Below are 26,356 nucleotides of genomic sequence, written 5' to 3'. Positions count from 1 at the left end.
TAACTATACAATTGAAACACATTTTCTGATTTTAATATATGTTCGAGATGTAAACAATGACTAAACCTTTCGAGGCTTAAAACTGTCCAGCAGACGCAGCTCTCGCGAGATTTGCGGCGGTTTGACGACGGTGGCGGGAAATGCTCCAGTGGCGGGAAGCAGCGCAGTGATCGACGCCTACAGGTGGCGCTGTTTCTCACATCACCGAATAATCAGTAGAGATACGCCTCGTAGCGCCAAACAGAACCACAATAAAAGTCACGATCAATTCGCCTGAAAGTTTAAATCTTCACTTCGAGGCCTTCTCTGGATTTGGGTTTTAATTAGACTCCTGGAGGGCGGGGACGCCTCCGACGCCATTCTGTGTTTATTATTGAAGCTGATATATGAAAACTGGAGGGGAGGGAGAGGCGAGCGAGCAGCGACTGGAGGACTTTATTAAACAAGTCGGCATGTGCGTGGCCGCTTTTGTTTAGCCCCACTTCGTATCGCCTTCATTAAACTGCGGCGCTTTATTCGGGCAATGCTCCGCTGATATTACGTAATTTGTTTTCATTCATGACCTCGGCGGAAAAGGGCCTCTGGTAAAAGGAAGCGACGGTAGCTGCGGGAACATCTTGTAGCAGTCGTGGAAAGAAAGTACGTTATTGTTGGTTGACGTTCACCATCGCTACCATCATCATCTTCCGGCCTGCTAAGAAGCGGATCCGGGAGCTGGAGTTGGCCACACACAAGTCATCATGGCGGTAAACCTAGACAAGGAAGCGTACTACCGCCGCATCAAGAGATTGTACAGCAACTGGAAGGTAAACGCGATGGATTCGGAGGGTCTGTTGGAGCTCCGTGGGCCACCGTGGCCAGGTTTAATGAGGCGAATCGGGGCTGCTGGGAGATGCCAGCCTTTGACTTAGCCGCGTTATACCGGAGCGTGTTGACTGTTGTCGGCGTGTGCGGAGACGCTTCGCCCGCATTCGTCACCGAACAACGGGGAGGCCTCTGCCTTCGCTGTTCAACCACAAGGATCCGCGAAAAGACGCCTTTTGCTGTCTTTGATCGCCAGCACGCTAGCTAACTCACGTTAGCACCATCCCATTCACCACGTTAGCTAGCTAGTAAGTTTCCCAGAGAGCTAACTTAGTAGCCCATTAGCTACGCGTGTGACGGAATAGTTTCTCATCCGCCGAGTCAATAAGTCGCGCAAAAGTAACGAGACACACTTAACGTTTTATAAAGCTGTATCTTTTTTGCCCACCAAGCGGAAACGTCACTGTCAGAATGTGCGCGTAACATTTGCCACATGCTAATTTAGCCAGCTAATTAGCATCAAAACAACGCCAGCATCGCCGTCTGTAGGCTTCCTGCACACGCTGGAAGTTACCATCGTCCCAAGCTACTTTCTGGGGAACTTTCGGCGTTTTACACGTTTTTAGAAGTTGTTTTTTCGCCTCGCCTTTCCAGGTTTCTCCGACCACCCTGACGCGCTTGTGTTGTTCTAAAATTAAAAGGTCATCACGCTAAAGTATCCTTTAAAATCTTGCAGAATATGTAGCTACACCTATAAAAATAACGTAATTCTGTTTTAGTGTTGCCGTTACGTTTGTAGATGGAGCCGTCCTCTGGACCCAGGTTTCATTCATTCATCTTGAGCTGCAACTCCCCCAAATGTGCCGTTTAAATGCTTCCAATTGTCTTATCTAAATTGCTTTTGTTTGCCTTGCAGAAGGGAGAAGATGAGTTCGGCAAAATCGACGCCATCGTGGTGTCTGTGGGAGTGGATGAGGAGATCGTGTACGCCAAATCGACAGCCATTCAGGTGCACAACCAGGCCGCCAAGTGTGGACTTTAACCTGCATTCCTGCATGAGTGTCAGCAGAAAGAAATGGTGAATTTCCCCTCATTATTACTGTTTTGCAGACGTGGCTGTTTGGCTACGAGTTGACGGACACCATCATGGTGTTCTGTGACACCAAAATATTCTTCCTCGCCAGCAAGAAGAAGGTGGATTTCCTCAAACAGGTGGCCATAACGAAAGGCAACGAGAATGCCAACGGCGTCCCACCCATCACACTGCTGACCAGAGAGAAGGTAATCTCATATAAATGCAGCCTGTTTCATGTCATTTAAGTGTGTTTTTTTTTTTAAAATTCAACTTCTGAGAACTACTCTTAAACAACGGACGTCCTTAACGTCTCTTTTCCTGGGATAATCATTAATTCTGCAGCTCAACAGGATGATGTGGAATTAAAACTGTGTGTTTGTGCTGTTGGTTTGTGTCAGAATGAAAGCAACAAAGCCAACTTTGACAAGATGATCGAGGCGATCAAGAACAGCAAAGACGGAAAAACTGTGGGAGTGTTCAGCAAGGACAAATTCCCGGGAGAGTACATGAAGAGCTGGAACGACGCCCTCAACTCTGAAGGCCTGGAGAAGGTACAACCCAATCCATCCCTCCACATCACATGACCAGTCAGTGTCTGTTGGTTTACCCTCTTTTCCCTTTGCCGCGTACGTGCAGGTGGACATCAGCGCCGTGGTCGCATACACAATGGCGGTGAAGGAAGATGGCGAGCTGAGCATGATGAAGAAGGCAGCGGCCATCACCAGCGAAGTGTACTCCAAGTTCTTCAAGGAGCGAGTCATGGAGATCGTTGACGCCGATGAGGTGAGGAGGGGAAGCGGCTGTAAACCGACGAGGAGGGAGATGTGTCCAAATCATTCCCGTTTGTAATTTACCTTCATTTTCCTCAAACAGAAAGTTCGTCACAGCAAACTGGCGGAGTCTGTAGAGAAGGCCATCGAGGAGAAGAAGTATCTGGGCGGTGCGGATCCGTCCTCGGTGGAGATGTGCTACCCCCCCATCATCCAGAGCGGAGGCAACTACAGCCTCAAGTTCAGCGTGGTCAGGTAGCCCAACGCAGCGCCCGCAGGGCAGAGAAGGTGCTCGGCGTCCCAGGCAACGTCGACTTTGATCCTTTTAAAATTCTCTTCTCCAGTGATAAGAACCACATGCACTTCGGCGCCATCACCTGCGCCATGGGCATCCGTTACAAGTCGTACTGCTCTAACCTGGTGCGCACCCTCATGGTGGACCCCACCCAGGAGATGCAGGACAACTACAACTTTCTGCTGCAGGTGGAGGAGGAGCTGCTCAAACAGCTGAAACACGGTGAGTTCAGGGGCGCCGCAGCAGCGCGGGAAAAGTCAGACGCAGCTCGGTGACCCATGTTGCCGGGTTGGAACTTTTACTTTCTTACGCAGGTGTGAAAATCTGTGACGCTTACAACACTGCTCTGGACTACGTGAAGAAGGAGAAGGCGGATCTCGTGGCCAAACTGACCAAGAACCTCGGGTAAACCACTTCAAACTCGGGCCTCCAGCTGCTCGGGTGTGCGCTCGTGCACTCAAACGTCGTCTCTCCTCTCTTTAGCTTCGCGATGGGAATCGAGTTCAGGGAAGGATCTCTGGTTTTAAACGCTAAAAATCAGTACAGGCTGAAAAAAGGTGAGATTTCTGAGACTTATCTATGCTCCATGTCTGGAGTAAATGCAGATGTTGAACTGTGTGTGTGTGTGTGTGTGTGTGTGTGTGTGTGTGTGTGGTGTGTGTGTGTGTGTGTGTGGTGTGTGTGTGTGTGTGTGTGTGTGTGTGTGTGTGTGTGTGTGTGTGTTCAGGCATGGTGTTGAGCATCAGCTTAGGCTTCGCCGACCTCGTGAATAAAGATGGCAGGAAGGACGAGGACAAGAAGTATGCTCTGTTTATCGGCGACACGGTGATGATCAACGAGGTATCGCACACTTGTCAGTCGTCCAGCGACGACAACGCAAACGTTTCTAAACCGCCGAACGACGTCGAAAGGCTTCATGTCTGAAATGGGATGTTTATGTCGCAGGAAGAACCCGCTGCCATTCTCACACCAGTCAAGAAAAAGATCAAAAATGTGGGGATCTTTTTAAAGGTGGGTCCCTTCCACACAGCTGCTGCCCCCATGTGGCCAAAATCTGTTAATGCAGCAGAAACACGTCCACGGTCGATGTTGTAGGAAAATGATCATTTCTGACTCCGTCACCCTGGACGTTGTGATAACTGAGTTTAAAAGCGTTTCCTGTCTGTCAGAACGACGACGAGGATGACGAAGAGGAGGATGGAGACGACGCCGAGGAGCTGCTGGGGAAGGGAGCTCGCAGCGCAGCCCTGCTGGCGGACAGAACCAGAGTGAGTGTGGACGTGCACAGATTCCAGATTAAAACCTGTCGCTGTGTTTGGGTCAGATTTTTACCGTTAGAAATATGGAAGTGAGTCTTGCTGAGTAGCTGAAGAGGACTGGTGCTCATTGTTAATGTGCCGCCTTCCGAGTGTTAATAACTAAGAGTGTGAATGTTTTTTTTGTACTCTTATCAGCTACTTGGGAAGGTAAGTATTGATTGTTTTTTTTTGTTTTTAACACAACTGAACTGCTTCAGCTTAATTTCCTTTTTAAAAAAGGGAGAAAGTTAATTCATTTTACATTTGAATGAGTCTTTTTGTGCGTTTTAATTTCCTTCTATCATGTAAGTCCATGTCACACATCCGTATTCTGCATGTATGTTTTAGCTCGTCCCATACTTTCCTTTTCTGGCTTGAAACTCGCACTCCCTCGTTTCCGTGACGCCACTCAGTCGAGTCTGTTGTTAACCGCAGAACGAGATGACGGCGGAGGAGAAGAGGCGAGCCCACCAGAAGGAGCTGGCCAACCACCTGAACGAAGAAGCCAAGCGGCGTCTGACGGAGCAGAAGGGGGAGCAGCAGATCCAGAAGTGAGCGCGCGTTTGGTCGTCTCCGGGGCGACGGAACGTTGGCTTAAACCGCTTGTCTCCGCAGGGCCCGAAAATCAAACGTCTCCTACAAGAACGTCTCCCAGATGCCCAGAGAAAAAGACATCAGAGACATGAAGATCTTCATCGACAAAAAATACGAGACCGTCGTCATGCCCGTCTTCGGGATCGCCACACCATTCCACATCGCCACCATCAAGGTAACGGCACGGCAACGCGGACGCCGGCGCACTGCGCAACAGCCTTTCTGAACGTTCTCCTGGTTCCTCCGCTAGAACATCAGTATGTCCGTAGAAGGAGACTACACCTACCTGAGGATCAACTTCTACGTCCCCGGCAGCTATTTGGGTCGACAGGAAGGAAACATCTTCCCCAACCCAGACGCCACCTTTGTCAAGGAAATGTGAGTGTTCCGTCCAGGGAGCAGAAGTGAGCTTCTCTTCAGCCTCGGCAGCAGCTAATTTTGGAACGCTTTGGTTCTCTGACCAGCACGTATCGGGCGTCCAACCTGAAGACCCCCGGCGACACATCGGTCCCCTCGACCAACCTGCAGAACGCCTTCCGCATCATCAAAGAGGTGCAGAAGCGCTACAAGACCAGGGAGGCGGAGGAGAAGGAAAAGGAGGGCATCGTCAAGCAGGACTCGCTGGTCATCAACCTGAACCGCAGCAACCCCAAGCTCAAAGACCTTTACATCAGACCCAACATCGCGCAGAAGAGGATGCAGGGCTCCCTGGAGGCGCACACCAACGGTGGGAGGGAGGAAATCCGCCCGCTCCGGGACACATCAGCACTTCCACTAACGAGTAACCCTCCCTCCTCCAGGTTTCCGCTTCACGTCGGTCCGCGGCGACAAAGTGGACATTCTTTACAACAACATCAAGCACGCCATCTTCCAGCCGTGTGACGGGGAGATGATCATCGTCCTGCACTTCCACCTCAAGGTAGGTTCATACCTGAGTCTGGATATCTAACGATATGTACGCCTGGATGCACAGCCGTAAGTCGGGGATCGGAAGTAAACGTTGGGTTCTGAAGCCGACAGCGGATGGGACCAGCCCCACCCCTGGAAACGGGACACGTGGCAGCAGAGAGGCGTAAACTCTTCTTCCTTCTCGCCACAGAACGCCATCATGTTCGGGAAGAGACGCCACACAGACGTGCAGTTCTACACCGAGGTGGGCGAGATCACCACCGACCTGGGCAAACACCAACACATGCACGACCGGGACGACCTGTACGCCGAGCAGATGGAGCGCGAGATGAGGCACAAGCTCAAGTCGGCCTTCAAGAACTTCATCGAGAAGGTGGAGACGCTGACTAAAGAGGAGCTGGAGTTCGAGGTGCCCTTCAGAGACCTGGGGTGAGCAGCTGGCCCGAAAACATGCCGGTCCAGAGAGAAGCCTGAACCGGGCTAGAAGCTGACTGTCTTGGCTTTGTGTGTAGGTTCCAGGGCGCCCCCTACAGGAGCACCTGCCTGCTACAACCCACGTCCAGTTCCCTCGTCAACGTCACCGAGTGGGTGAGTGACCCCAAAGGTCAGAATCGGGTCCGCCGCGCGTGGTTGGCGGCGTAAACGTCATTTGTCCTCGTCTGTCTCCGTCCAGCCGCCGTTTGTCGTCACTCTAGACGAGGTGGAGTTGGTCCACTTTGAGCGCGTGCAGTTCCACCTGAAGAACTTCGACGTGGTCATTGTTTACAAGGATTACAGCAAGAAGGTGACGATGATCAACGCCGTCCCCGTCAACTCGCTGGACCCCATCAAGGAGTGGCTGAAGTAAGCGATCGGCCCGATGAGCGTAAGGTGCGTCTGGACTAAGACTGATGCTTTTATATGTTCTGTCCTCAGCTCCTGCGACATCAAGTACACAGAAGGAGTCCAGTCCCTCAACTGGACCAAGATCATGAAGACCATTGTCGACGATCCCGAGGGCTTCTTCGAGCAGGGAGGTTGGTCGTTCTTGGACCCGGAGAGCGAGGTGCGGTCATCCTCCCGTCTCGGTTCTGTTCAGAGTGTTTGTGTTGTTAGGCAGTCAGGGTTTTTTTTTTTCTTTTTAATCTCAATCTCAGGGAAGTGCGGCAGGGTCGGATTCAGAGTCGGAGATGGAAGACGAGACGTTCAACCCGTCTGCAGATGAGGAGGAGGAGGAGGAGGAAGACAGCGACGAGGACTACGACTCGGAAACGGAAGATTCTGGTAAGATTTCAGAGGTTTCTGTGTGAGGGAATGTTCGCCTTGCGCTGAGCGGCTCCCTGTGCGATGTGCAGCAGATTACAGCGCATCGATTGGCAGCGAGGAGGAGAGCGGGAAAGACTGGGACGAACTGGAGGAAGAAGCCAGGAAAGGTGAGCGTCCGGCTTCCAAACACTCTCGCTTCAGTCAACTGGCCTTGTAATATCCGCCTCTGTCGCCCTCTAGCGGACAGAGAGAGCCACTACGAGGACGAAGAGACCACCTCCAAGAAGAGGAAGGTTCGATCATCAGCACCACCCAGCAAGAAGAAGCGACGGTCCTAAACGTGTCACACACTGCCAAACCTGAACGCCCACCCTCGACCCCACCGGCCCCCTGACTCATACTTCACACACATAATGTGTACATAGAAGTAGAACCCCTTATTTTGGTGTTGGTCAGTGAAGTGTCATGACGAACCAGCAGGACAGTCACTTCATTAGATCCCTCCTCTTCATTCCTTCCTCGCTCCTCCTCTTCTGTTCTCCTTTCTTCTACGGGGTTTTGCGCGTGCGTGTGTGCACGTGTGTTGAAACGGGTTTTTATTGCCAGCACCATTCACTTTCTGTTCAAAAAGAAATTTCGTATCTAGTGGATAATTAGACGCTCTTTCTTCCAAGTGAACCTTTGGATCTCCCGGAACTTGACACCTCCTTTCAGTTTCGTTTCATCGTTTGTAAAATTATGCCGAGATGAAGCCTTTTTCTCAGGGGGGGAGGGGCCGACACGTTCTCCTTTTTTAAACGGGGTTTGTAAACGTGCACACGCGCACGCACGCACGCTCGGCCTGGCACTTGTCACCCTTCGTTTTGTTCATTCTGAGTAGATGCGTTGTTGTACTGTTAATTCTGAGAAATCCTGTTTTTGTAATAAAATTCAAAGGAACTGTAGTTGGTTTTCTGTCTGGTTTTGCCTCCGTTTCACAAAAACGGCGGCGTTTCTAGAGACTTGTGAAGAAATACGCACAGTTAATGACAATTTTAGCTGGTCGGTTTTCAAATTAGCCTTCAAGAGATGAATATTAACCCTTCTTAGATACCCTGAAGACTAAATCGCTTTGTAAAACTGCTGGGAAAATGACAAAAAACACTTCTAATGGGGGGAAAAACCCTTTTAGAATAGTGTGACCAGGAAAAGGACAGACATCTTAATGGGTAAGTTTTTTTCCCAATTAAATGTGGAACAATGGGCTAAAACGTATTTAAAGTTGAAAAATTATGCCTGAAAAGGAACCGTCCTTAGTTTCTGCTGCTGTCTGAGCTGTAAATTGTCAAGAATGAAATTCTTTGGCTTCTTCTCAGGAAATGTAACTAACATTCATTATCTGGAGGGGGAGGAGGGGCTCAGAGCAGCCGTGAGTGCAGGTGAGGTCACCTTGGTGTGAAGGGAAAGGGTGGATCTTTTACTGTACACACACACACACACACACACACACGGTCAGATGGAGCCACAGTTGTTCCCTGTGACCTTTTTCCTGGTAATTCCAGGCAATTGTTGGTCGAGCGAAGACTGGGAGAGCTTTGCTCTGCTCGTTTGTCGTCATGACCCACCTGTTGATTGCCTGCATTGGTGCCATCGTCTGATTACAACCAATTTCCCTCAGGAGCATTAAAGTCCAAGTCTGAATGCTATCTCACATCGTCACTTTACGACCGCCTGTATAAGGAAACGCTCTTTATATCGTGATAATCTTTCCCATCCTGGCAGCAAACCACACTTCCTGAAAGGGGCAAGATTAACGTGGCCTCGTTCTAAGTTGTGTCGCAGCTTTCAGGAGGAATCGTAAACCGTCTCTATTGCGAGCGGCGGAGGGCGGGACCTTTCCCAGAAACCTGTGCAGTCGTAAACGTGCGACACGGAGACAAAGGTGCTCCTTCGACCGCCGTCTTTTAGAAGAAGGACGTGAGCGAAACCAAGTAAGGATCCACCTTTCCTGCTTTATTTGATTCCTGGCTGCTTTTTTTTTTTTTTTTAACCGCACATCTCAAAGAGGAGTAAAGTGTTTCAATCAGAGGTCGGTTGGAGTAACTTGAGGCCCCCCCACAGGACGAGCTGTTGTGGCGTGACCCCTGAATGACCTGAAGGGGCACTTTCATCTCAAAGTGGCGCCACCAGCGAGGGTGGAGTCGTCCCTCTGGTGTGAAAGGGCCCCAGAAGTACAGTAGATCCCCTGATGTTTCTGGTTGATTATCTCTTCTCTGCCCTCCAACAGGCCGGCAAAGGACTCGAAGCGGCGCTGCGATGGAGAACATCACCGACCGCCACCTCAATGCAACCGTTGTGGGCGACGCCACCCGGACCGTGGCGCTCCTCCTGACCTACACACTTCTGGGGCTTCTCAGCTTCATCTGGGCGTTCGTGGCCAAGTTCGACAGACTCGGGTTTCTGGCCGAGAGCCTCGTCTTCTTCTTCTCGTGCAAGGTGGCCAAGCGCAGGGGAGTCCAGGCGGTCCACGAGTGCCTCTGGGCGCTGCTCCTCGCCGACCTCGTGAACATCGTCACCACGGTCTTTCTCGCAGCTCAGCTCAGCTATTTTTCCTGCAACTACGCGTGTGTTCGAACCTTTGGGTTGTTGGTCCTGTCCAAAGGGTTCATGGAGGGTTTACACCTGTTGTGCGCGCTGGAGTGCGTCCTTTTCATGCACAACCCACATCTGGGAACCAAGCTCCAGTTGATCGCCATGTTTGTTGCCCTCTTCCTTGTAGTGTTTATCCCCTTTTATATGTTTTATAGCGTGGTCGCGCTGAGCGGAGAGTCCATTATAAACTCTGGCATGGCTGTGGTCATCATGCTAACGGCCTGCTACAGGGCGACCATCCCCGGGAAGACACCCGTGGTGCTGGGCGCGATGGTCACGTTTTTTTTCGTCTACCTCCCCAAATTTCTCATTCTGCGCCTGAAGGGTCCTTTCGGGAACGGGGACCGCTTGGAGGACAGTTTCATGATTTACGAGAGGTTTCTCTTTTTCATGAACTTCCAACTGGTCCTGGACGGGTTCCTGTGTTTCTGCGTTCTGAAGCTACCCGTCGAGGAGCATCAGCAAAGTGCAGACTTGGAAACATGAGCAAAAGCTTCCGGAACCGAGCCTCATTTGGTCTGATTCAGTTTGGACCTTGCCTTTTCTCTGTCATTCATTGCTTTGGTCTTTCTTTTGAAAGGGCGCCACCTGTTGGTCGCTCCGATCGTTAAAAAAGTCAAATCCAGATCTCACCTGTCTACAACGACCCAGTTTGAACAGTTTGTAAATGTGAGAACATCCTGAAGAGTCTGTGTGGAGAATCGGCGCTCATGAAGCCGCCATATCAGTAATTACTTCATGTCATAAAGATAAGCTTCATTCTCTCAGTGACTTTTGATTCTTTATTTAAAGATTTCGTGAGTGTGTTTGCTGCGGAATATGAATGGACGCGATGTGTTGATTTGACATTTGTCCTTATATTTCCAATTTTCAACTTTTCCCCGAGTTCCTCTGTGGTCATCTCCGGAGCTTCCAAACACAATAGTCAGTTTGCAGATTTGGTTTTGGTTTTTTTAAATTTACTTGTGTTTGCATTTGTTTTCTTTCGCCTCCACGTGTTGGGCTTCTGGACGCGCCACATGTAAAAGTCAGGTTTTATTTCTGCGTCTAACCCACAAAAGATGCAAGTGCGAGAGTCTCGAATCATTTAGCATCCAAATGCACCAGCAGGGTGCGTCCTCCGAGACGTTCTCCACATTTTGTTCAGCGCGAGAGCCTGAAGGAAGGAGGCAAGACCTCGAGTCTCAACAGACGATGGACGATGGAAAGATGCTCCTGATCGGTTTGTACCTCCGTCTCATCGGCCGTGACCAAACAGAACTGTAAATAAAATCTCCTGACTAGTTGCACGTTTGTGTTTTATGTTCAGTCTGCCTGATGCTGATGGTTACCGTGGAGATCCGAGCAGGTAATAACGAGCTGGACGACAGAAGCTAGAAGCCAACAGTTAGACCTCATCCTTAGAGCTGTCAAATCTCATCTGTCATTTATAGAAACGAAATCGTTCTTGCTACTCGTTGAAAAGATGAGCTGGGACGCCGCCCAGGAGCTCTGCTCACAGCGCGGAGGTGACTTGGCCTCCATATCTGACGAACTGCAGCACAGCATGATCTACAACATGACCAACGACATGAACATCTCCTTCTGGATCGGCCTCCCCGACGACGTCAACAGCTGGAGATGGTCGCTGAATACCTCCAGTCACTTTGTCCTGCGGTGGGAGCAAAGCGAGCCGGACAACGCCAACTCCTCGGAGCACTGCGCCTCCATCAGCGACATCGGCTCCTGGAGGGACCGCGACTGCTCCGTCCAGATGCCTTTCTTTTGTGACGATGGTATGATGTGTGCAACTGTTGCTGGTCCAGAGACACAGATATTGAGAAGGAGGATGCTGATGGGGTAGACGCAATAAGCCCCACCTCACCTCAAGATGATCTTCTGTCTACATTTAGGTGTCCTGGTGAACCTGGAGAAAAGCTGGTCTGAGGCTCTGGCCCACTGCAGGACCCTGTACACGGATCTGTCCGCTGTGTTGCTCTCAACCACCAACCAGATCCTAGCAGACGAACTGAAGGACCGTCATCTCCAGGAGGCCTGGATCGGCCTTTACAGAGACTCCTGGAAGTGGGTTGACAGCACCACCTCTTCCTTCAGGCCCTGGGCCCCGAATGAACCCGATAACAAGAACAACGCGGAGGGCTGCGTGGCGATGTCTGGAGAGCACTGGTACGACAGGACGTGCAACCTCGAAATGAGCGTTCTCTGCCAGCGTACGTATTCATAAAATAAAATGACTGCTGCTAATGTTTGATTTGTGACCCCCCCCAAGCCTGGCATCCCAGCTCCCCTGGAAAGACAGGTACCCTCATAGGGGTATGAGGGTACCCTCAAGGGTTCACCTGCAGACCCTGACAGGGGTTTAAACTGCAAATTCCCACACCAGAGTCAGTGGCATGAGTCTCTCAGCCACCCAGCTGCTACACAGCTGTTTTATGATATACATAAATGTATGTGAACTCATCCTGAAGGTCATAATATAATCCTACACCGGGGTTGGAACCCGTGACCCTCTGTGCGCTAGTCTGCATCATTAACCACCAAACTATCCTGACAAATAATGTTAACGCGTACGTTTTGTTTGAAAAAGTAGAAAAGGGAAGCGAGCCACCCGAGCCTGCCGACCAGGAGCCACAAGGTACGACTGGTGTTCAGGTAATCTTGGTTTAATTAGTGAAGCGAGGCCAATGAGCGTTAACGTTGATTTGTCCTTGTTTTTTAGCGCAGAGTCAGATTTTTTTAAAGACAAAGCTGCGGACCGAGTGTGACCTGACACACCCAGACAGCAGAGCTCATCTTTCACAGCAGGTCTCGCCTTTTCCTCCCCACTTTCACACCTTCCAGCGTCGCGAAATGTAACGTTTTCTTGTTTCTGCTTTTAGTACACGGCGGCCCTTCGGCAGAGGGGCTTCAGCGACGTCAACGTGACGATCCGGAATGTGAAGAAACAACCAAATAAATAAAGAACGTTGATATTAGAGGCATCACTTGTCACTGCTGTGCCGGCAGGTTCCACATGTTGTCATGGAGGACCGGGTCATCGAGAAACTGTTGCAACACAAATAGCTTTGCTTTAGGTTTGTTAGTCTCAGGAACCATAAGTGTGTATGCTCACCATTGTTAGTCGATGTTCCACTGAACTGTAACGGTTGTGAGTTTATTCGATGTCAATAAATTGATGTTTAATTCCTGGATATTGTTGGAATTTTTTTTAGAAATAAACATCAAACACGACACGAAACTGCTCAAATCCCATAAGTTGAAGTGTCGTTTTGAGCAGAAACATTGAAGTAACAAAGATGCAGGGAAAAAAAGTGTTAGAATGCATTTTTATGTTATTTCGGGCATATTTATCTGATCCAGGCTGAGTTGGGTCGGACTTACTTAATATGTTTCAAAATGCGGTGATCAATGTAAAGATGAAAAATCCGGATGAGAAACTGAAAACCAGCTTAATTTGTCCACAACTTCCTCTCTCTTTCTGAAAAATACGGTTCTTGAAATGTTGGGAGCCTGAAGGAAGGAGGCAAGACCTCGAGTCTCAACAGACGATGGACGATGGAAAGATGCTCCTGATCGGTTTGTACCTCCGTCTCATCGGCCGTGACCAAACAGAACTGTAAATAAAATCTCCTGAATAGTTGCACATTTGTGTTTTATGTTCAGTCTGCCTGATGCTGATGGTTACCGTGGAGATCCGAGCAGGTAATAACGAGCTGGACGACAGAAGCTAGAAGCCAACAGTTAGACCTCATCCTTAGAGCTGTCAAATCTCATCTGTCATTTATAGAAACGAAATCGTTCTTGCTACTCGTTGAAAAGATGAGCTGGGACGCCGCCCAGGAGCTCTGCTCACAGCGCGGAGGTGACTTGGCCTCCATATCTGACGAACTGCAGCACAGCATGATCTACAACATGACCAACGACATGAACATCTCCTTCTGGATCGGCCTCCGCGACGACGTCAACAGCTGGAGATGGTCGCTGAATACCTCCAGTCACTTTGTCCTGCGGTGGGAGCAAAGCGAGCCGGACAACGCCAACTCCTCGGAGCACTGCGCCTCCATCAGCGACATCGGCTCCTGGAGGGACCGCGACTGCTCCGTCCAGATGCCTTTCTTTTGTGACGATGGTATGATGTGTGCAACTGTTGCTGGTCCAGAGACACAGATATTGAGAAGGATGATGCTGATGGGGTAGACGCAATAAGCCCCACCTCACCTCAAGATGATCTTCTATCTACATTTAGGTGTCCTGGTGAACCTGGAGAAAAGCTGGTCTGAGGCTCTGGCCCACTGCAGGACCCTGTACACGGATCTGTCCGCTGTGTTGCTCTCAACCACCAACCAGATCCTAGCAGACGAACTGAAGGACCGTCATCTCCAGGAGGCCTGGATCGGCCTTTACAGAGACTCCTGGAAGTGGGTTGACAGCACCACCTCTTCCTTCAGGCCCTGGGCCCCGGATGAACCCGATAACAAGAACAACGCGGAGGGCTGCGTGGCGATGTCTGGAGAGCACTGGTACGACAGGACGTGCAACCTCGAAATGAGCGTTCTCTGCCAGCGTACGTATTCATAAAATAAAATGACTGCTGCTAATGTTTGATTTGTGACCCCCCCAAGCCTGGCATCCCAGCTCCCCTGGAAAGACAGGTACCCTCATAGGGGTATGAGGGTACCCTCAAGGGTTCACCTGCAGACCCTGACAGGGGTTTAAACTGCAAATTCCCACACCAGAGTCAGTGGCATGAGTCTCTCAGCCACCCAGCTGCTACACAGCTGTTTTATGATATACATAAATGTATGTGAACTCATCCTGAAGGTCATAATATAATCCTACACCGGGGTTGGAACCCGTGACCCTCTGTGCGCTAGTCTGCATCATTAACCACCAAACTATCCTGACAAATAATGTTAACGCGTACGTTTTGTTTGAAAAAGTAGAAAAGGGAAGCGAGCCACCCGAGCCTGCCGACCAGGAGCCACAAGGTACGACTGGTGTTCAGGTAATCTTGGTTTAATTAGTGAAGCGAGGCCAATGAGCGTTAACGTTGATTTGTCCTTGTTTTTTAGCGCAGAGTCAGATTTTTTTAAAGACAAAGCTGCGGACCGAGTGTGACCTGACACACCCAGACAGCAGAGCTCATCTTTCACAGCAGGTCTCGCCTTTTCCTCCCCACTTTCACACCTTCCAGCGTCGCGAAATGTAACGTTTTTTGTTTCTGCTTTTAGTACACGGCGGCCCTTCGGCAGAGGGGCTTCAGCGACGTCAATGTGACGATCCGGAATGTGAAGAAACAACCAAATGAATAAAGAACGTTGATATTAGAGGCATCACTTGTCACTGCTGTGCCGGCAGGTTCCACATGTTGTCATGGAGGACCGGGTCATCGAGAAACTGTTGCAACACAAATAGCTTTGCTTTAGGTTTGTTAGTCTCAAGAACCATAAGTGTGTATGCTCACCATTGTTAGTCGATGTTCTACTGAACTGTAACGGTTGTGAGTTTATTCGATGTCAATAAATTGATGTTTAATTCCTGGATTGTTGTTGGAATTTTTTTTAGAAATAAACATCAAACACGACACGAAACTGCTCAAATCCCATAAGTTGAAGTGTCGTTTTGAGCAGAAACATTGAAGTTACAAAGATGCAGGGAAAAAAAGTGTTAGAATGCATTTTTATGTTATTTCAGGCATATTTATCTGATCCAGGCTGAGTTGGGTCGGACTTACTTAATATGTTTCAAAATGCGGTGATCAATGTAAAGATGAAAAATCCGGATGAGAAACTGAAAACCAGCTTAATTTGTCCACAACTTCCTCTCTCTTTCTGAAAAATACGGTTCTTGAAATGTTGGGAGCCTGAAGGAAGGAGGCAAGACCTCGAGTCTCAACAGACGATGGACGATGGAAAGATGCTCCTGATCGGTTTGTACCTCCGTCTCATCGGCCGTGACCAAACAGAACTGTAAATAAAATCTCCTGAATAGTTGCACATTTGTGTTTTATGTTCAGTCTGCCTGATGCTGATGGTTACCGTGGAGATCCGAGCAGGTAATAACGAGCTGGACGACAGAAGCTAGAAGCCAACAGTTAGACCTCATCCTTAGAGCTGTCAAATCTCATCTGTCATTTATAGAAACGAAATCGTTCTTGCTACTCGTTGAAAAGATGAGCTGGACGCCGCCCAGGAGCTCTGCTCACAGCGCGGAGGTGACTTGGCCTCCATATCTGACGAACTGCAGCACAGCATGATCTACAACATGACCAACGACATGAACATCTCCTTCTGGATCGGCCTCCGCGACGACGTCAACAGCTGGAGATGGTCGCTGAATACCTCCAGTCACTTTGTCCTGCGGTGGGAGCAAAGCGAGCCGGACAACGCCAACTCCTCGGAGCACTGCGCCTCCATCAGCGACATCGGCTCCTGGAGGGACCGCGACTGCTCCGTCCAGATGCCTTTCTTTTGTGACGATGGTATGATGTGTGCAACTGTTGCTGGTCCAGAGACACAGATATTGAGAAGGAGGATGCTGATGGGGTAGACGCAATAAGCCCCACCTCACCTCAAGATGATCTTCTATCTACATTTAGGTGTCCTGGTGAACCTGGAGAAAAGCTGGTCTGAGGCTCTGGCCCACTGCAGGACCCTGTCCACGGATCTGTCCGCTGTGTGTTGCTCTCAACCACCAACCAGATCCTAGCAGACGAACTGAAGGACCGTCATCTCCAGGAGGCCTGGATCGGCCTTTACAGAGTCTCCTGGAAGTGGGTTGACAGCACCACCTCTTCCTTCAGGCCCTGGGCCCCGAATGAACCCGATAACAAGAACAACGCGGAGGGCTGCGTGGCGATGTCTGGAGAGCACTGGTACGACAGGACGTGCAACCTCGAAATGAGCGTTCTCTGCCAGCGTACGTATTCGTTAAATAAAATGACTGCTGCTAACGTTTGATTTGTGAACCCCCCCAAGCCTGGTGCCTCAGCTCCCCTGGAAAGACAGGTACCCTCATAGGGGTATGAGGGTACCCTCAAGGGTTCACCTGCAGACCCTGACAGGGGTTTGAACTGCAAATTCCCACACCAGAGTCAGTGGCATGAGTCTCTCAGCCACCCAGCTGCTACACAGCTGTTTTATGATATACATAAATGTATGTGAACTCATCCTGAAGGTCATAATATAATCCTACACCGGGTTGGAACCCGTGACCCTCTGTGCGCTAGTCTGCATCATTAACCACCAAACTATCCTGACAAATAATGTTAACGCGTACGTTTTGTTTGAAAAAGTAGAAAAGGGAAGCGAGCCACCCGAGCCTGCCGACCAGGAGCCACAAGGTACGACTGGTGTTCAGGTAATCTTGGTTTAATTAGTGAAGCGAGGCCAATGAGCGTTAACGTTGATTTGTCCTTGTTTTTTAGCGCAGAGTCAGATTTTTTTAAAGACAAAGCTGCGGACCGAGTGTGACCTGACACACCCAGACAGCAGAGCTCATCTTTCACAGCAGGTCTCGCCTTTTCCTCCCCACTTTCACACCTTCCAGCGTCGCGAAATGTAACGTTTTCTTGTTTCTGCTTTTAGTACACGGCGGCCCTTCGGCAGAGGGGCTTCAGCGACGTCAACGTGACGATCCGGAATGGTGAAGAAACAACCAAATAAATAAAGAACGTTGATATTAGAGGCATCACTTGTCACTGCTGTGCCGGCAGGTTCCACATGTTGTCATGGAGGACCGGGTCATCGAGAAACTGTTGCAACACAAATAGCTTTGCTTTAGGTTTGTTAGTCTCAAGAACCATAAGTGTGTATGCTCACCATTGTTAGTCGATGTTCTACTGAACTGTAACGGTTGTGAGTTTATTCGATGTCAATAAATTGATGTTTAATTCCTGGATATTGTTGGAATTTTTTTTAGAAATAAACATCAAACACGACACGAAACTGCTCAAATCCCATAAGTTGAAGTGTCGTTTTGAGCAGAAACATTGAAGTTACAAAGATGCAGGGAAAAAAAGTGTTAGAATGCATTTTTATGTTATTTCAGGCATATTTATCTGATCCAGGCTGAGTTGGGTCGGACTTACTTAATATGTTTCAAAATGCGGTGATCAATGTAAAGATGAAAAATCCGGATGAGAAACTGAAAACCAGCTTAATTTGTCCACAACTTCCTCTCTCTTTCTGAAAAATACGGTTCTTGAAATGTTGGGAGCCTGAAGGAAGGAGGCAAGACCTCGAGTCTCAACAGACGATGGACGATGGAAAGATGCTCCTGATCGGTTTGTACCTCCGTCTCATCGGCCGTGACCAAACAGAACTGTAAATAAAATCTCCTGAATAGTTGCACATTTGTGTTTTATGTTCAGTCTGCCTGATGCTGATGGTTACCGTGGAGATCCGAGCAGGTAATAACGAGCTGGACGACGACAGAAGCTAGAAGCCAACAGTTAGACCTCATCCTTAGAGCTGTCAAATCTCATCTGTCATTTATAGAAACGAAATCGTTCTTGCTACTCGTTGAAAAGATGAGCTGGGACGCCGCCCAGGAGCTCTGCTCACAGCGCGGAGGTGACTTGGCCTCCATATCTGACGAACTGCAGCACAGCATGATCTACAACATGACCAACGACATGAACATCTCCTTCTGGATCGGCCTCCGCGACGACGTCAACAGCTGGAGATGGTCGCTGAATACCTCCAGTCACTTTGTCCTGCGGTGGGAGCAAAGCGAGCCGGACAACGCCAACTCCTCGGAGCACTGCGCCTCCATCAGCGACATCGGCTCCTGGAGGGACCGCGACTGCTCCGTCCAGATGCCTTTCTTTTGTGACGATGGTATGATGTGTGCAACTGTTGCTGGTCCAGAGACACAGATATGAGAAGGAGGATGCTGATGGGGTAGACGCAATAAGCCCCACCTCACCTCAAGATGATCTTCTATCTACATTTAGGTGTCCTGGTGAACCTGGAGAAAAGCTGGTCTGAGGCTCTGGCCCACTGCAGGACCCTGTCCACGGATCTGTCCGCTGTGTTGCTCTCAACCACCAACCAGATCCTAGCAGACGAACTGAAGGACCGTCATCTCCAGGAGGCCTGGATCGGCCTTTACAGAGTCTCCTGGAAGTGGGTTGACAGCACCACCTCTTCCTTCAGGCCCTGGGCCCCGAATGAACCCGATAACAAGAACAACGCGGAGGGCTGCGTGGCGATGTCTGGAGAGCACTGGTACGACAGGACGTGCAACCTCGAAATGAGCGTTCTCTGCCAGCGTACGTATTCGTAAAATAAAATGACTGCTGCTAACGTTTGATTTGTGACCCCCCCCAAGCCTGGTGCCTCAGCTCCCCTGGAAAGACAGGTACCCTCATAGGGGTATGAGGGTACCCTCAAGGGTTCACCTGCAGACCCTGACAGGGGTTTGAACTGCAAATTCCCACACCAGAGTCAGTGGCATGAGTCTCTCAGCCACCCAGCTGCTACACAGCTGTTTTATGATATACATAAATGTATGTGAACTCATCCTGAAGGTCATAATATAATCCTACACCGGGGTTGGAACCCGTGACCCTCTGTGCGCTAGTCTGCATCATTAACCACCAAACTATCCTGACAAATAATGTTAACGCGTACGTTTTGTTTGAAAAAGTAGAAAAGGGAAGCGAGCCACCCGAGCCTGCCGACCAGGAGCCACAAGGTACGACTGGTGTTCAGGTAATCTTGGTTTAATTAGTGAAGCGAGGCCAATGAGCATTAACGTTGATTTGTCCTTGTTTTTTAGCGCAGAGTCAGATTTTTTTAAAGACAAAGCTGCGGACCGAGTGTGACCTGACACACCCAGACAGCAGAGCTCATCTTTCACAGCAGGTCTCGCCTTTTCCTCCCCACTTTCACACCTTCCAGCGTCGCGAAATGTAACGTTTTCTTGTTTCTGCTTTTAGTACACGGCGGCCCTTCGGCAGAGGGGCTTCAGCGACGTCAACGTGACGATCCGGAATGTGAAGAAACAACCAAATAAATAAAGAACGTTGATATTAGAGGCATCACTTGTCACTGCTGTGCCGGCAGGTTCCACATGTTGTCATGGAGGACCGGGTCATCGAGAAACTGTTGCAACACAAATAGCTTTGCTTTAGGTTTGTTAGTCTCAGGAACCATAAGTGTGTATGCTCACCATTGTTAGTCGATGTTCTACTGAACTGTAACGGTTGTGAGTTTATTCGATGTCAATAAATTGATGTTTAATTCCTGGATATTGTTGGAATTTTTTTTAGAAATAAACATCAAACACGACACGAAACTGCTCAAATCCCATAAGTTGAAGTGTCGTTTTGAGCAGAAACATTGAAGTTACAAAGATGCAGGGAAAAAAGTGTTAGAATGCATTTTTATGTTATTTCGGGCATATTTACCTGATCCAGGCTGAGTTGGGTCGGACTTACTTAATATGTTTCAAAATGCGGTGATCAATGTAAAGATGAAAAATCCGGATGAGAAACTGAAAACCAGCTTAATTTGTCCACAACTTCCTCTCTCTTTCTGAAAAATACGGTTCTTGAAATGTTGGGAGCCTGAAGGAAGGAGGCAAGACCTCGAGTCTCAACAGACGATGGACGATGGAAAGATGCTCCTGATCGGTTTGTACCTCCGTCTCATCGGCCGTGACCAAACAGAACTGTAAATAAAATCTCCTGAATAGTTGCACATTTGTGTTTTATGTTCAGTCTGCCTGATGCTGATGGTTACCGTGGAGATCCGAGCAGGTAATAACGAGCTGGACGACAGAAGCTAGAAGCCAACAGTTAGACCTCATCCTTAGAGCTGTCAAATCTCATCTGTCATTTATAGAAACGAAATCGTTCTTGCTACTCGTTGAAAAGATGAGCTGGGACGCCGCCCAGGAGCTCTGCTCACAGCGTGGAGGTGACTTGGCCTCCATATCTGACGAACTGCAGCACAGCATGATCTACAACATGACCAACGACATGAACATCTCCTTCTGGATCGGCCTCCGCGACGACGTCAACAGCTGGAGATGGTCGCTGAATACCTCCAGTCACTTTGTCCTGCGGTGGGAGCAAAGCGAGCCGGACAACGCCAACTCCTCGGAGCACTGCGCCTCCATCAGCGACGTCGGCTCCTGGAGGGACCGCGACTGCTCCGTCCAGATGCCTTTCTTTTGTGACGATGGTATGATGTGTGCAACTGTTGCTGGTCCAGAGACACAGATATTGAGAAGGAGGATGCTGATGGGGTAGACGCAATAAGCCCCACCTCACCTCAAGATGATCTTCTGTCTACATTTAGGTGTCCTGGTGAACCTGGAGAAAAGCTGGTCTGAGGCTCTGGCCCACTGCAGGACCCTGTACACGGATCTGTCCGCTGTGTTGCTCTCAACCACCAACCAGATCCTAGCAGACGAACTGAAGGACCGTCATCTCCAGGAGGCCTGGATCGGCCTTTACAGAGACTCCTGGAAGTGGGTTGACAGCACCACCTCTTCCTTCAGGCCCTGGGCCCCGAATGAACCCGATAACAAGAACAACGCGGAGGGCTGCGTGGCGATGTCTGGAGAGCACTGGTACGACAGGACGTGCAACCTCGAAATGAGCGTTCTCTGCCAGCGTACGTATTCGTAAAATAAAATGACTGCTGCTAACGTTTGATTTGTGAACCCCCCCAAGCCTGGTGCCTCAGCTCCCCTGGAAAGACAGGTACCCTCATAGGGGTATGAGGGTACCCTCAAGGGTTCACCTGCAGACCCTGACAGGGGTTTGAACTGCAAATTCCCACACCAGAGTCAGTGGCATGAGTCTCTCAGCCCCCAGCTGCTGCACAGCTGTTTTATGATACACATAAATGTATGTGAACTCATCCTGAAGGTCATAATATAATCCTACACCGGGGTTGGAACCCGTGACCCTCTGTGCGCTAGTCTGCATCATTAACCACCAAACTATCCTGACAAATAATGTTAACGCGTACGTTTTGTTTGAAAAAGTAGAAAAGGGAAGCGAGCCACCCGAGCCTGCCGACCAGGAGCCACAAGGTACGACTGGTGTTCAGGTAATCTTGGTTTAATTAGTGAAGCGAGGCCAATGAGCGTTAACGTTGATTTGTCCTTGTTTTTTTTAGCGCAGAGTCAGATTTTTTTAAAGACAAAGCTGCGGACCGAGTGTGACCTGACACACCCAGACAGCAGAGCTCATCTTTCACAGCAGGTCTCGCCTTTTCGTCCCCACTTTCACACCTTCCAGCGTCGCGAAATGTAACGATTTCTTGTTTCTGCTTTTAGTACACGGCGGCCCTTCGGCAGAGGGGCTTCAGCGACGTCAACGTGACGATCCGGAATGTGAAGAAACAACCAAATGAATAAAGAACTTTGGCTGCGATGTTGATTTTAGAGGCATCACTTGTCACTGCTGTGCCGGCAGGTTCCACATGTTGTCATGGAGGACCGGGCCCTCGAGAAACTGCTGCAACACAAATAGCTTTGCTTTAGGTTTGTTAGTCTCAGGAACCATAAGTGTGTATGCTCACCATTGTTAGTCGATGTTCCACTGAACTGTAACGGTTGTGAGTTTATTCGATGTCAATAAATTGATGTTTAGTTCCTGGATATTGTTGGAATTTTTTTTAGAAATAAACATCAAACACGACACGAAACTGCTCAAATCCCATAAGTTGAAGTGTCGTTTTGAGCAGAAACATTGAAGTAACAAAGATGCAGGGGGAAAAAAAGTGTTAGAATGCATTTTTATGTTATTTCGGGCATATTTATCTGATCCAGGCTGAGTTGGGTCGGACTTACTTAATATGTTTCAAAATGCGGTGATCAATGTAAAGATGAAGAATCTGGTTGAGAAACTGAAAACCAGCTTAATTTGTCAACAACTTCCTCTCTCTTTCTGAAAAATACGGTTCTTGAAATGTTGGGGTCAATGTGAAATTTCAGTTTGACGCCTGAGTACGAACCTGCTGAGAACGTTTGAGAGACTTGCAGATGTAACAACCAAACTTTAACAGTTATGATTTAAATGATGAAGAAAATATGTGCAAAACAAGAAAAGCTAACAGAAAAAGATAATAACAGGGCAACGAGCGTTTCCCTGTTCATTATCAAAAATGGACAAATCAGACAGCTGAAAATGTGAATTGTTCTAATTAGACCCTCAGTGAAGGAAAATATGTGTTTCTGCTTGTATGCAAAGCTGCATTTTCAGTACAATAGCTCACAGTTCTGCTGGCAGCAGAGTCCGTCCTGGGAAATCTGGACATTAAAATGCTAAAACGTGTCAGTAGCGACAGCAAAGTCTTCAACATTTCATCGAAAATTGATGACAAACAGTGTAAATCACTGACAGATCAAAGACACGTGTGCAAAACCAATTTACCTGACAATGTACCGCATCAAATTATACTTGTGCACAATGTAAGTTTGTTCTCATTAAAACCAGTAAAAGAAAGCATTGAGTCATCAATAAAACAGGATTTAAAATAGATTTAGAGAATTTTAGGCACGACTGAACCAAAAAGGCTTCAGAACTCATGAAAAAAATGCTGCGCCGGGTTGTTGTCGCTTAAACTGTTCAACATCGGGGAGAAGAACTGGCAAAACTAAAGAGCGGCCAAGTTCGTCCCCAACTTCCTCTCTTTATCGGTGGCTGTGCGTGAATAAAGTGCACGTTAGATCGTGTCACAGAGTTCGATTCATTCAGCGATGTGCGGCCGAACGGACTCGACGCCACCTGCGCACACTGATGGATCCCCCCGGGAGCCTCACGCACACGCTAGCATGATATTTGCTAAGCTGGACTTTAATGGTGAGCTCTTCAGCTCCGAGGCAGTGAGACACTCCTGAAGAAGACCAAAACATTCCATTCTACTCCGTGCAGTTTGGATTGAGTCTGACAGAAAAGGTTGATATCTGCAAATGTTTCTGAAACAGAAACTCCGACATACAAGAGTGCAAAAACTCAGCTGGAAAAGTGACAAAAACTGTCCCCATCAAAGACAGATGTGTCGCATCAAAGACCTGTCGGAGTCAAACATGTGGCGTTCCCACGAGTCAGCAGTTTCACACCTTTGGGTACGACCCTGCTGTTCCTGGGAACATTTGAGGGATCGGAATCAAAGCAGAAAAAAGGAAAAATCAAAACGGCGGGAGATCAAAATCAAACACGCAATGAAGGAACGCATCATTTAACATGTTCACACTTGCAAAGCTCCAGTTAGGACTGAAAAGATAAATGGGAGGACAGGGTGACGGTGGTGAGGAGGCCTGGATGTGGGACTTCTCCCAGGACTGTTAGCAACGGAGCATCAAGAGAAGCTCCACGATTGTCCTTCAGTCATCTCAATGATGCAAATAGGAGCTTAACTTTGACAAATAAAAAATGCAAATACGAAGAAAATGTGGTAAATTTAAGGTGCAAATGAAGAAAAGTTCCCAGATTTGAACGTCGGCTCTGGACTGGCTTTCGGTCAGAAAAATAAGGAAAAAAGAGCAACTTCAAACCTCCAAAACAGGAAACGACAAACAGGAAACCGTTTTAAACGTGTTAAAACTTTAGCAAGTTTGGTGTGACTTCCCCATCACTGGTGTTTAAAAGGCTGCTGGTGTCCTCAGCAGAACTGGACTCTTCAGACTTCCAGCTGAGACGTAAGCTTCAAGTTCGTCCTCGCAGAGGAAGACGAGGGACGTCTTCAGCACCAACTCTGTTTAACGATGTTTTTCTTTTTCCACAGGCCAGAAAAATGAACTTTGCTCTCGTCACCATCGTCACCATCTTCCTCCTCGTGCACGAGGGGAAAGGACAGTTTTCCAGGGCCGAGCGCGACGATGTGGACCTTCAGCCCTGTCAGGACAAAAGCAGTCAACACAATTACGATGAGTTTGTCCAGAGACACGTTCTAAAGGAAATCTTTGACAGGACGGATAAACAACAATGGAGCAGGTACCACTGAAAAGCAGCAACTTCTTGGCCTAAAGAGTTTGTATTTGTTGATTTGCTAAAGTGTAAAGATTTCTCATGAGTGACGATTTTGTGGAGTAACGATAAGACTTGACGTCTCATCGCAGCCGTCTGAGCCACCATGTGGCAGAACTGTCCCTCACGTTTCTGGAATAAACTATGTGTGAAACGTTAGCATCAGATTAAGAATAAGACGTTGTGTCTGGTTCCAGATACCTGCAGGAGAAAAACCTGTGTGGGAGAACTCCCGTTCAGTCCTTCATCGACGCCGATGAGAATCAAGTCAGTGAAGTTTGTCGCACTTCTGGCAAGCGCGTGGTGAACGGTGGGAACCTGTGCATCAGCACCTCAAATATGAAAGTGTATGACGTCGAGTCACAAGAAACAAGCGGGAAATGCTCTGTAACAGAAGTGACCGGGAGCGATCACAAAGTAGTTCTAGCCTGTAACAAAGTGAGCAACAAGTGTCTCCCTGTTCACTACGAAAAACTGAGAAGTCAGGAACCTGAAAATAAGAGTTGTTCCTAAATTACACCCCCAAAGAGTGAAAACGTCTTCTTGGGTGTTTACGCTCACATGCAACGCTGCATTTGAGACTGATGGCAACAACAGGGAGCTGTGGTGCTGTTAGCAGAGGTCGTGCTTTGTTAGCATCATCTTGTCTTGTTAGAATTGTGCTCTATTTGTGCTTATTTTGCTTTTGCTCACTGTCATAAATAAACTCATTTTCTGCATCCATTCAATGTGCAACTACAACTAAGTTTCATTTCTCTTCAAACATCACTGGGTCAACGTGGGTTTCAGTAGGAAAAGCAAGTAGAAACCTTTGAATCATCGGCAAACTGGAGAAAATGGGGGTGGGGGGGTGTCAAGGTTAGCTTAGAAGTTAGCTTCTTTGCTCTCCTTTTTCTGAGTGTTTCACGTAGCCAGAAAAGATGTGCTAAATGATGCGACTTGTACATCTTTTTTAGTGCGTTCAAGCACAAATTGTATATCGGTACTGGTGGAGAGAAAACAGGAGGAAGTGAAGTGGGTATCCACTGAGATAGGCGAATCTCTAATATCAAGTTTTTGGGCCAAAACGGCCCGACGCATTGGTTCTTGTTATGGATATAATCTATATATGGATATAATCTAAGAACACGGAGGGATTGTGATCTGGCTGTGATGTTGAGCCGCAGCATTGCCAGGTTCTCCTTTCTTAATGGTGCTAGAATTGCACCATTGGCTCACCTACTTGCCTAAATATGTGATCGCGGCTTTAGCTAACGCACATTTTTCAAGGGTCATGGTCAGCGAAGCTTCCTGCAGACACTACAACACAGTGGGCATGCAGTCTGCAAAATAAGTGACCTCATCATCCAACTGTACCTCACTGTTCGCTACTTTAACAAGAACCAACGACCCTGCCCACGACCCTGCCCACGACCCTGCCCACGACCCTGCCCACGACCCTGCCAACGACCCTGCCCACGACCCTGCCCACGACCCTGCCCACGACCCTGCCAACGACCCTGCCCACGACCCTGCCCACGACCCTGCCAACGACCCTGCAACTGGTGGTATTTGTGGTATTTATCTAGTTACATCTGTAAGTTAGAGAAACAGCAACGACAGACCAGCGGCTCCATCTGCTTCCTCCCTCACTGACAGCATCTAAGGTGACATCTGATGTGTCTTCTTGTATATGCTATGATTTGAGAACCAAAAATACCCATTCTACTATGAAAATGAAGACTTTTGTCTGGTCTTCACATG

General features: G+C 48.6%; 6 protein-coding genes across 7 annotated transcripts; all 6 read left to right on the top strand.

Moving 5' to 3' along the window:
• Window positions 1-242: 242 nt before the first annotated feature.
• Window positions 243-7,934, top strand: supt16h (SPT16 homolog, facilitates chromatin remodeling subunit). Of its 2 annotated transcripts, XM_057028304.1 has the most exons (25): window positions 243-806; window positions 1,721-1,813; window positions 1,915-2,085; window positions 2,278-2,430; window positions 2,516-2,662; window positions 2,753-2,904; window positions 2,994-3,166; window positions 3,259-3,349; window positions 3,428-3,501; window positions 3,672-3,784; window positions 3,890-3,955; window positions 4,114-4,212; window positions 4,399-4,410; window positions 4,678-4,793; window positions 4,858-5,011; window positions 5,087-5,214; window positions 5,301-5,563; window positions 5,637-5,755; window positions 5,936-6,174; window positions 6,258-6,333; window positions 6,419-6,588; window positions 6,661-6,790; window positions 6,882-7,008; window positions 7,080-7,157; window positions 7,231-7,934. In XM_057028304.1, the coding sequence occupies exons 1-25, from the start codon at window positions 741-743 to the stop codon at window positions 7,326-7,328; spliced, it is 3,108 nt and encodes a 1,035-aa protein (XP_056884284.1). In that variant the 5' UTR covers window positions 243-740; the 3' UTR covers window positions 7,329-7,934. The 2 variants fall into 2 exon arrangements, with proteins under 2 accessions (XP_056884284.1, XP_056884285.1); XM_057028305.1 differs by lacking the exon at window positions 4,399-4,410 and having other exon boundaries at window positions 244-806.
• A 135-nt stretch (window positions 7,935-8,069) lies between these two features.
• LOC130523258 (uncharacterized) lies at window positions 8,070-10,388 on the top strand. The gene is made up of 2 exons (XM_057028375.1): window positions 8,070-8,960; window positions 9,276-10,388. The coding sequence occupies exon 2, from the start codon at window positions 9,286-9,288 to the stop codon at window positions 10,105-10,107; it is 822 nt and encodes a 273-aa protein (XP_056884355.1). The 5' UTR covers window positions 8,070-8,960; window positions 9,276-9,285; the 3' UTR covers window positions 10,108-10,388.
• A 698-nt stretch (window positions 10,389-11,086) lies between these two features.
• On the top strand, window positions 11,087-15,158 carry LOC130523421 (uncharacterized). The gene is made up of 12 exons (XM_057028724.1): window positions 11,087-11,396; window positions 11,514-11,831; window positions 12,212-12,256; window positions 12,341-12,426; window positions 12,501-12,557; window positions 13,125-13,197; window positions 13,285-13,323; window positions 13,409-13,750; window positions 13,868-14,185; window positions 14,565-14,609; window positions 14,694-14,779; window positions 14,853-15,158. The coding sequence occupies exons 1-12, from the start codon at window positions 11,087-11,089 to the stop codon at window positions 14,931-14,933; spliced, it is 1,800 nt and encodes a 599-aa protein (XP_056884704.1). The 3' UTR covers window positions 14,934-15,158.
• Window positions 15,159-15,522: 364 nt separating this feature from the next.
• LOC130523420 (C-type mannose receptor 2-like) lies at window positions 15,523-17,285 on the top strand. The gene is made up of 8 exons (XM_057028723.1): window positions 15,523-15,550; window positions 15,638-15,676; window positions 15,794-16,102; window positions 16,220-16,296; window positions 16,359-16,539; window positions 16,919-16,963; window positions 17,048-17,133; window positions 17,208-17,285. The coding sequence occupies exons 1-8, from the start codon at window positions 15,523-15,525 to the stop codon at window positions 17,283-17,285; spliced, it is 843 nt and encodes a 280-aa protein (XP_056884703.1).
• Window positions 17,286-17,830: 545 nt separating this feature from the next.
• On the top strand, window positions 17,831-19,799 carry LOC130523256 (C-type mannose receptor 2-like). Its single transcript, XM_057028367.1, has 7 exons — window positions 17,831-17,905; window positions 17,993-18,031; window positions 18,120-18,461; window positions 18,578-18,895; window positions 19,276-19,320; window positions 19,405-19,490; window positions 19,565-19,799. The coding sequence occupies exons 1-7, from the start codon at window positions 17,878-17,880 to the stop codon at window positions 19,643-19,645; spliced, it is 939 nt and encodes a 312-aa protein (XP_056884347.1). The 5' UTR covers window positions 17,831-17,877; the 3' UTR covers window positions 19,646-19,799.
• A 704-nt stretch (window positions 19,800-20,503) lies between these two features.
• Window positions 20,504-22,092, top strand: LOC130523419 (C-type mannose receptor 2-like). The gene is made up of 5 exons (XM_057028721.1): window positions 20,504-20,813; window positions 20,931-21,248; window positions 21,628-21,672; window positions 21,759-21,844; window positions 21,919-22,092. The coding sequence occupies exons 1-5, from the start codon at window positions 20,504-20,506 to the stop codon at window positions 21,997-21,999; spliced, it is 840 nt and encodes a 279-aa protein (XP_056884701.1). The 3' UTR covers window positions 22,000-22,092.
• Window positions 22,093-26,356: the final 4,264 nt, after the last annotated feature.

The sequence above is a fragment of the Takifugu flavidus genome, chromosome 3 (genome assembly GCF_003711565.1).
Source record: "Takifugu flavidus isolate HTHZ2018 chromosome 3, ASM371156v2, whole genome shotgun sequence".
Classification (NCBI taxonomy): Eukaryota; Metazoa; Chordata; class Actinopteri; order Tetraodontiformes; family Tetraodontidae; genus Takifugu; species Takifugu flavidus.
The sequence above is the reverse complement of the archived record's forward strand: the minus strand, read 5'-3'. Positions and strand labels throughout refer to the sequence as shown.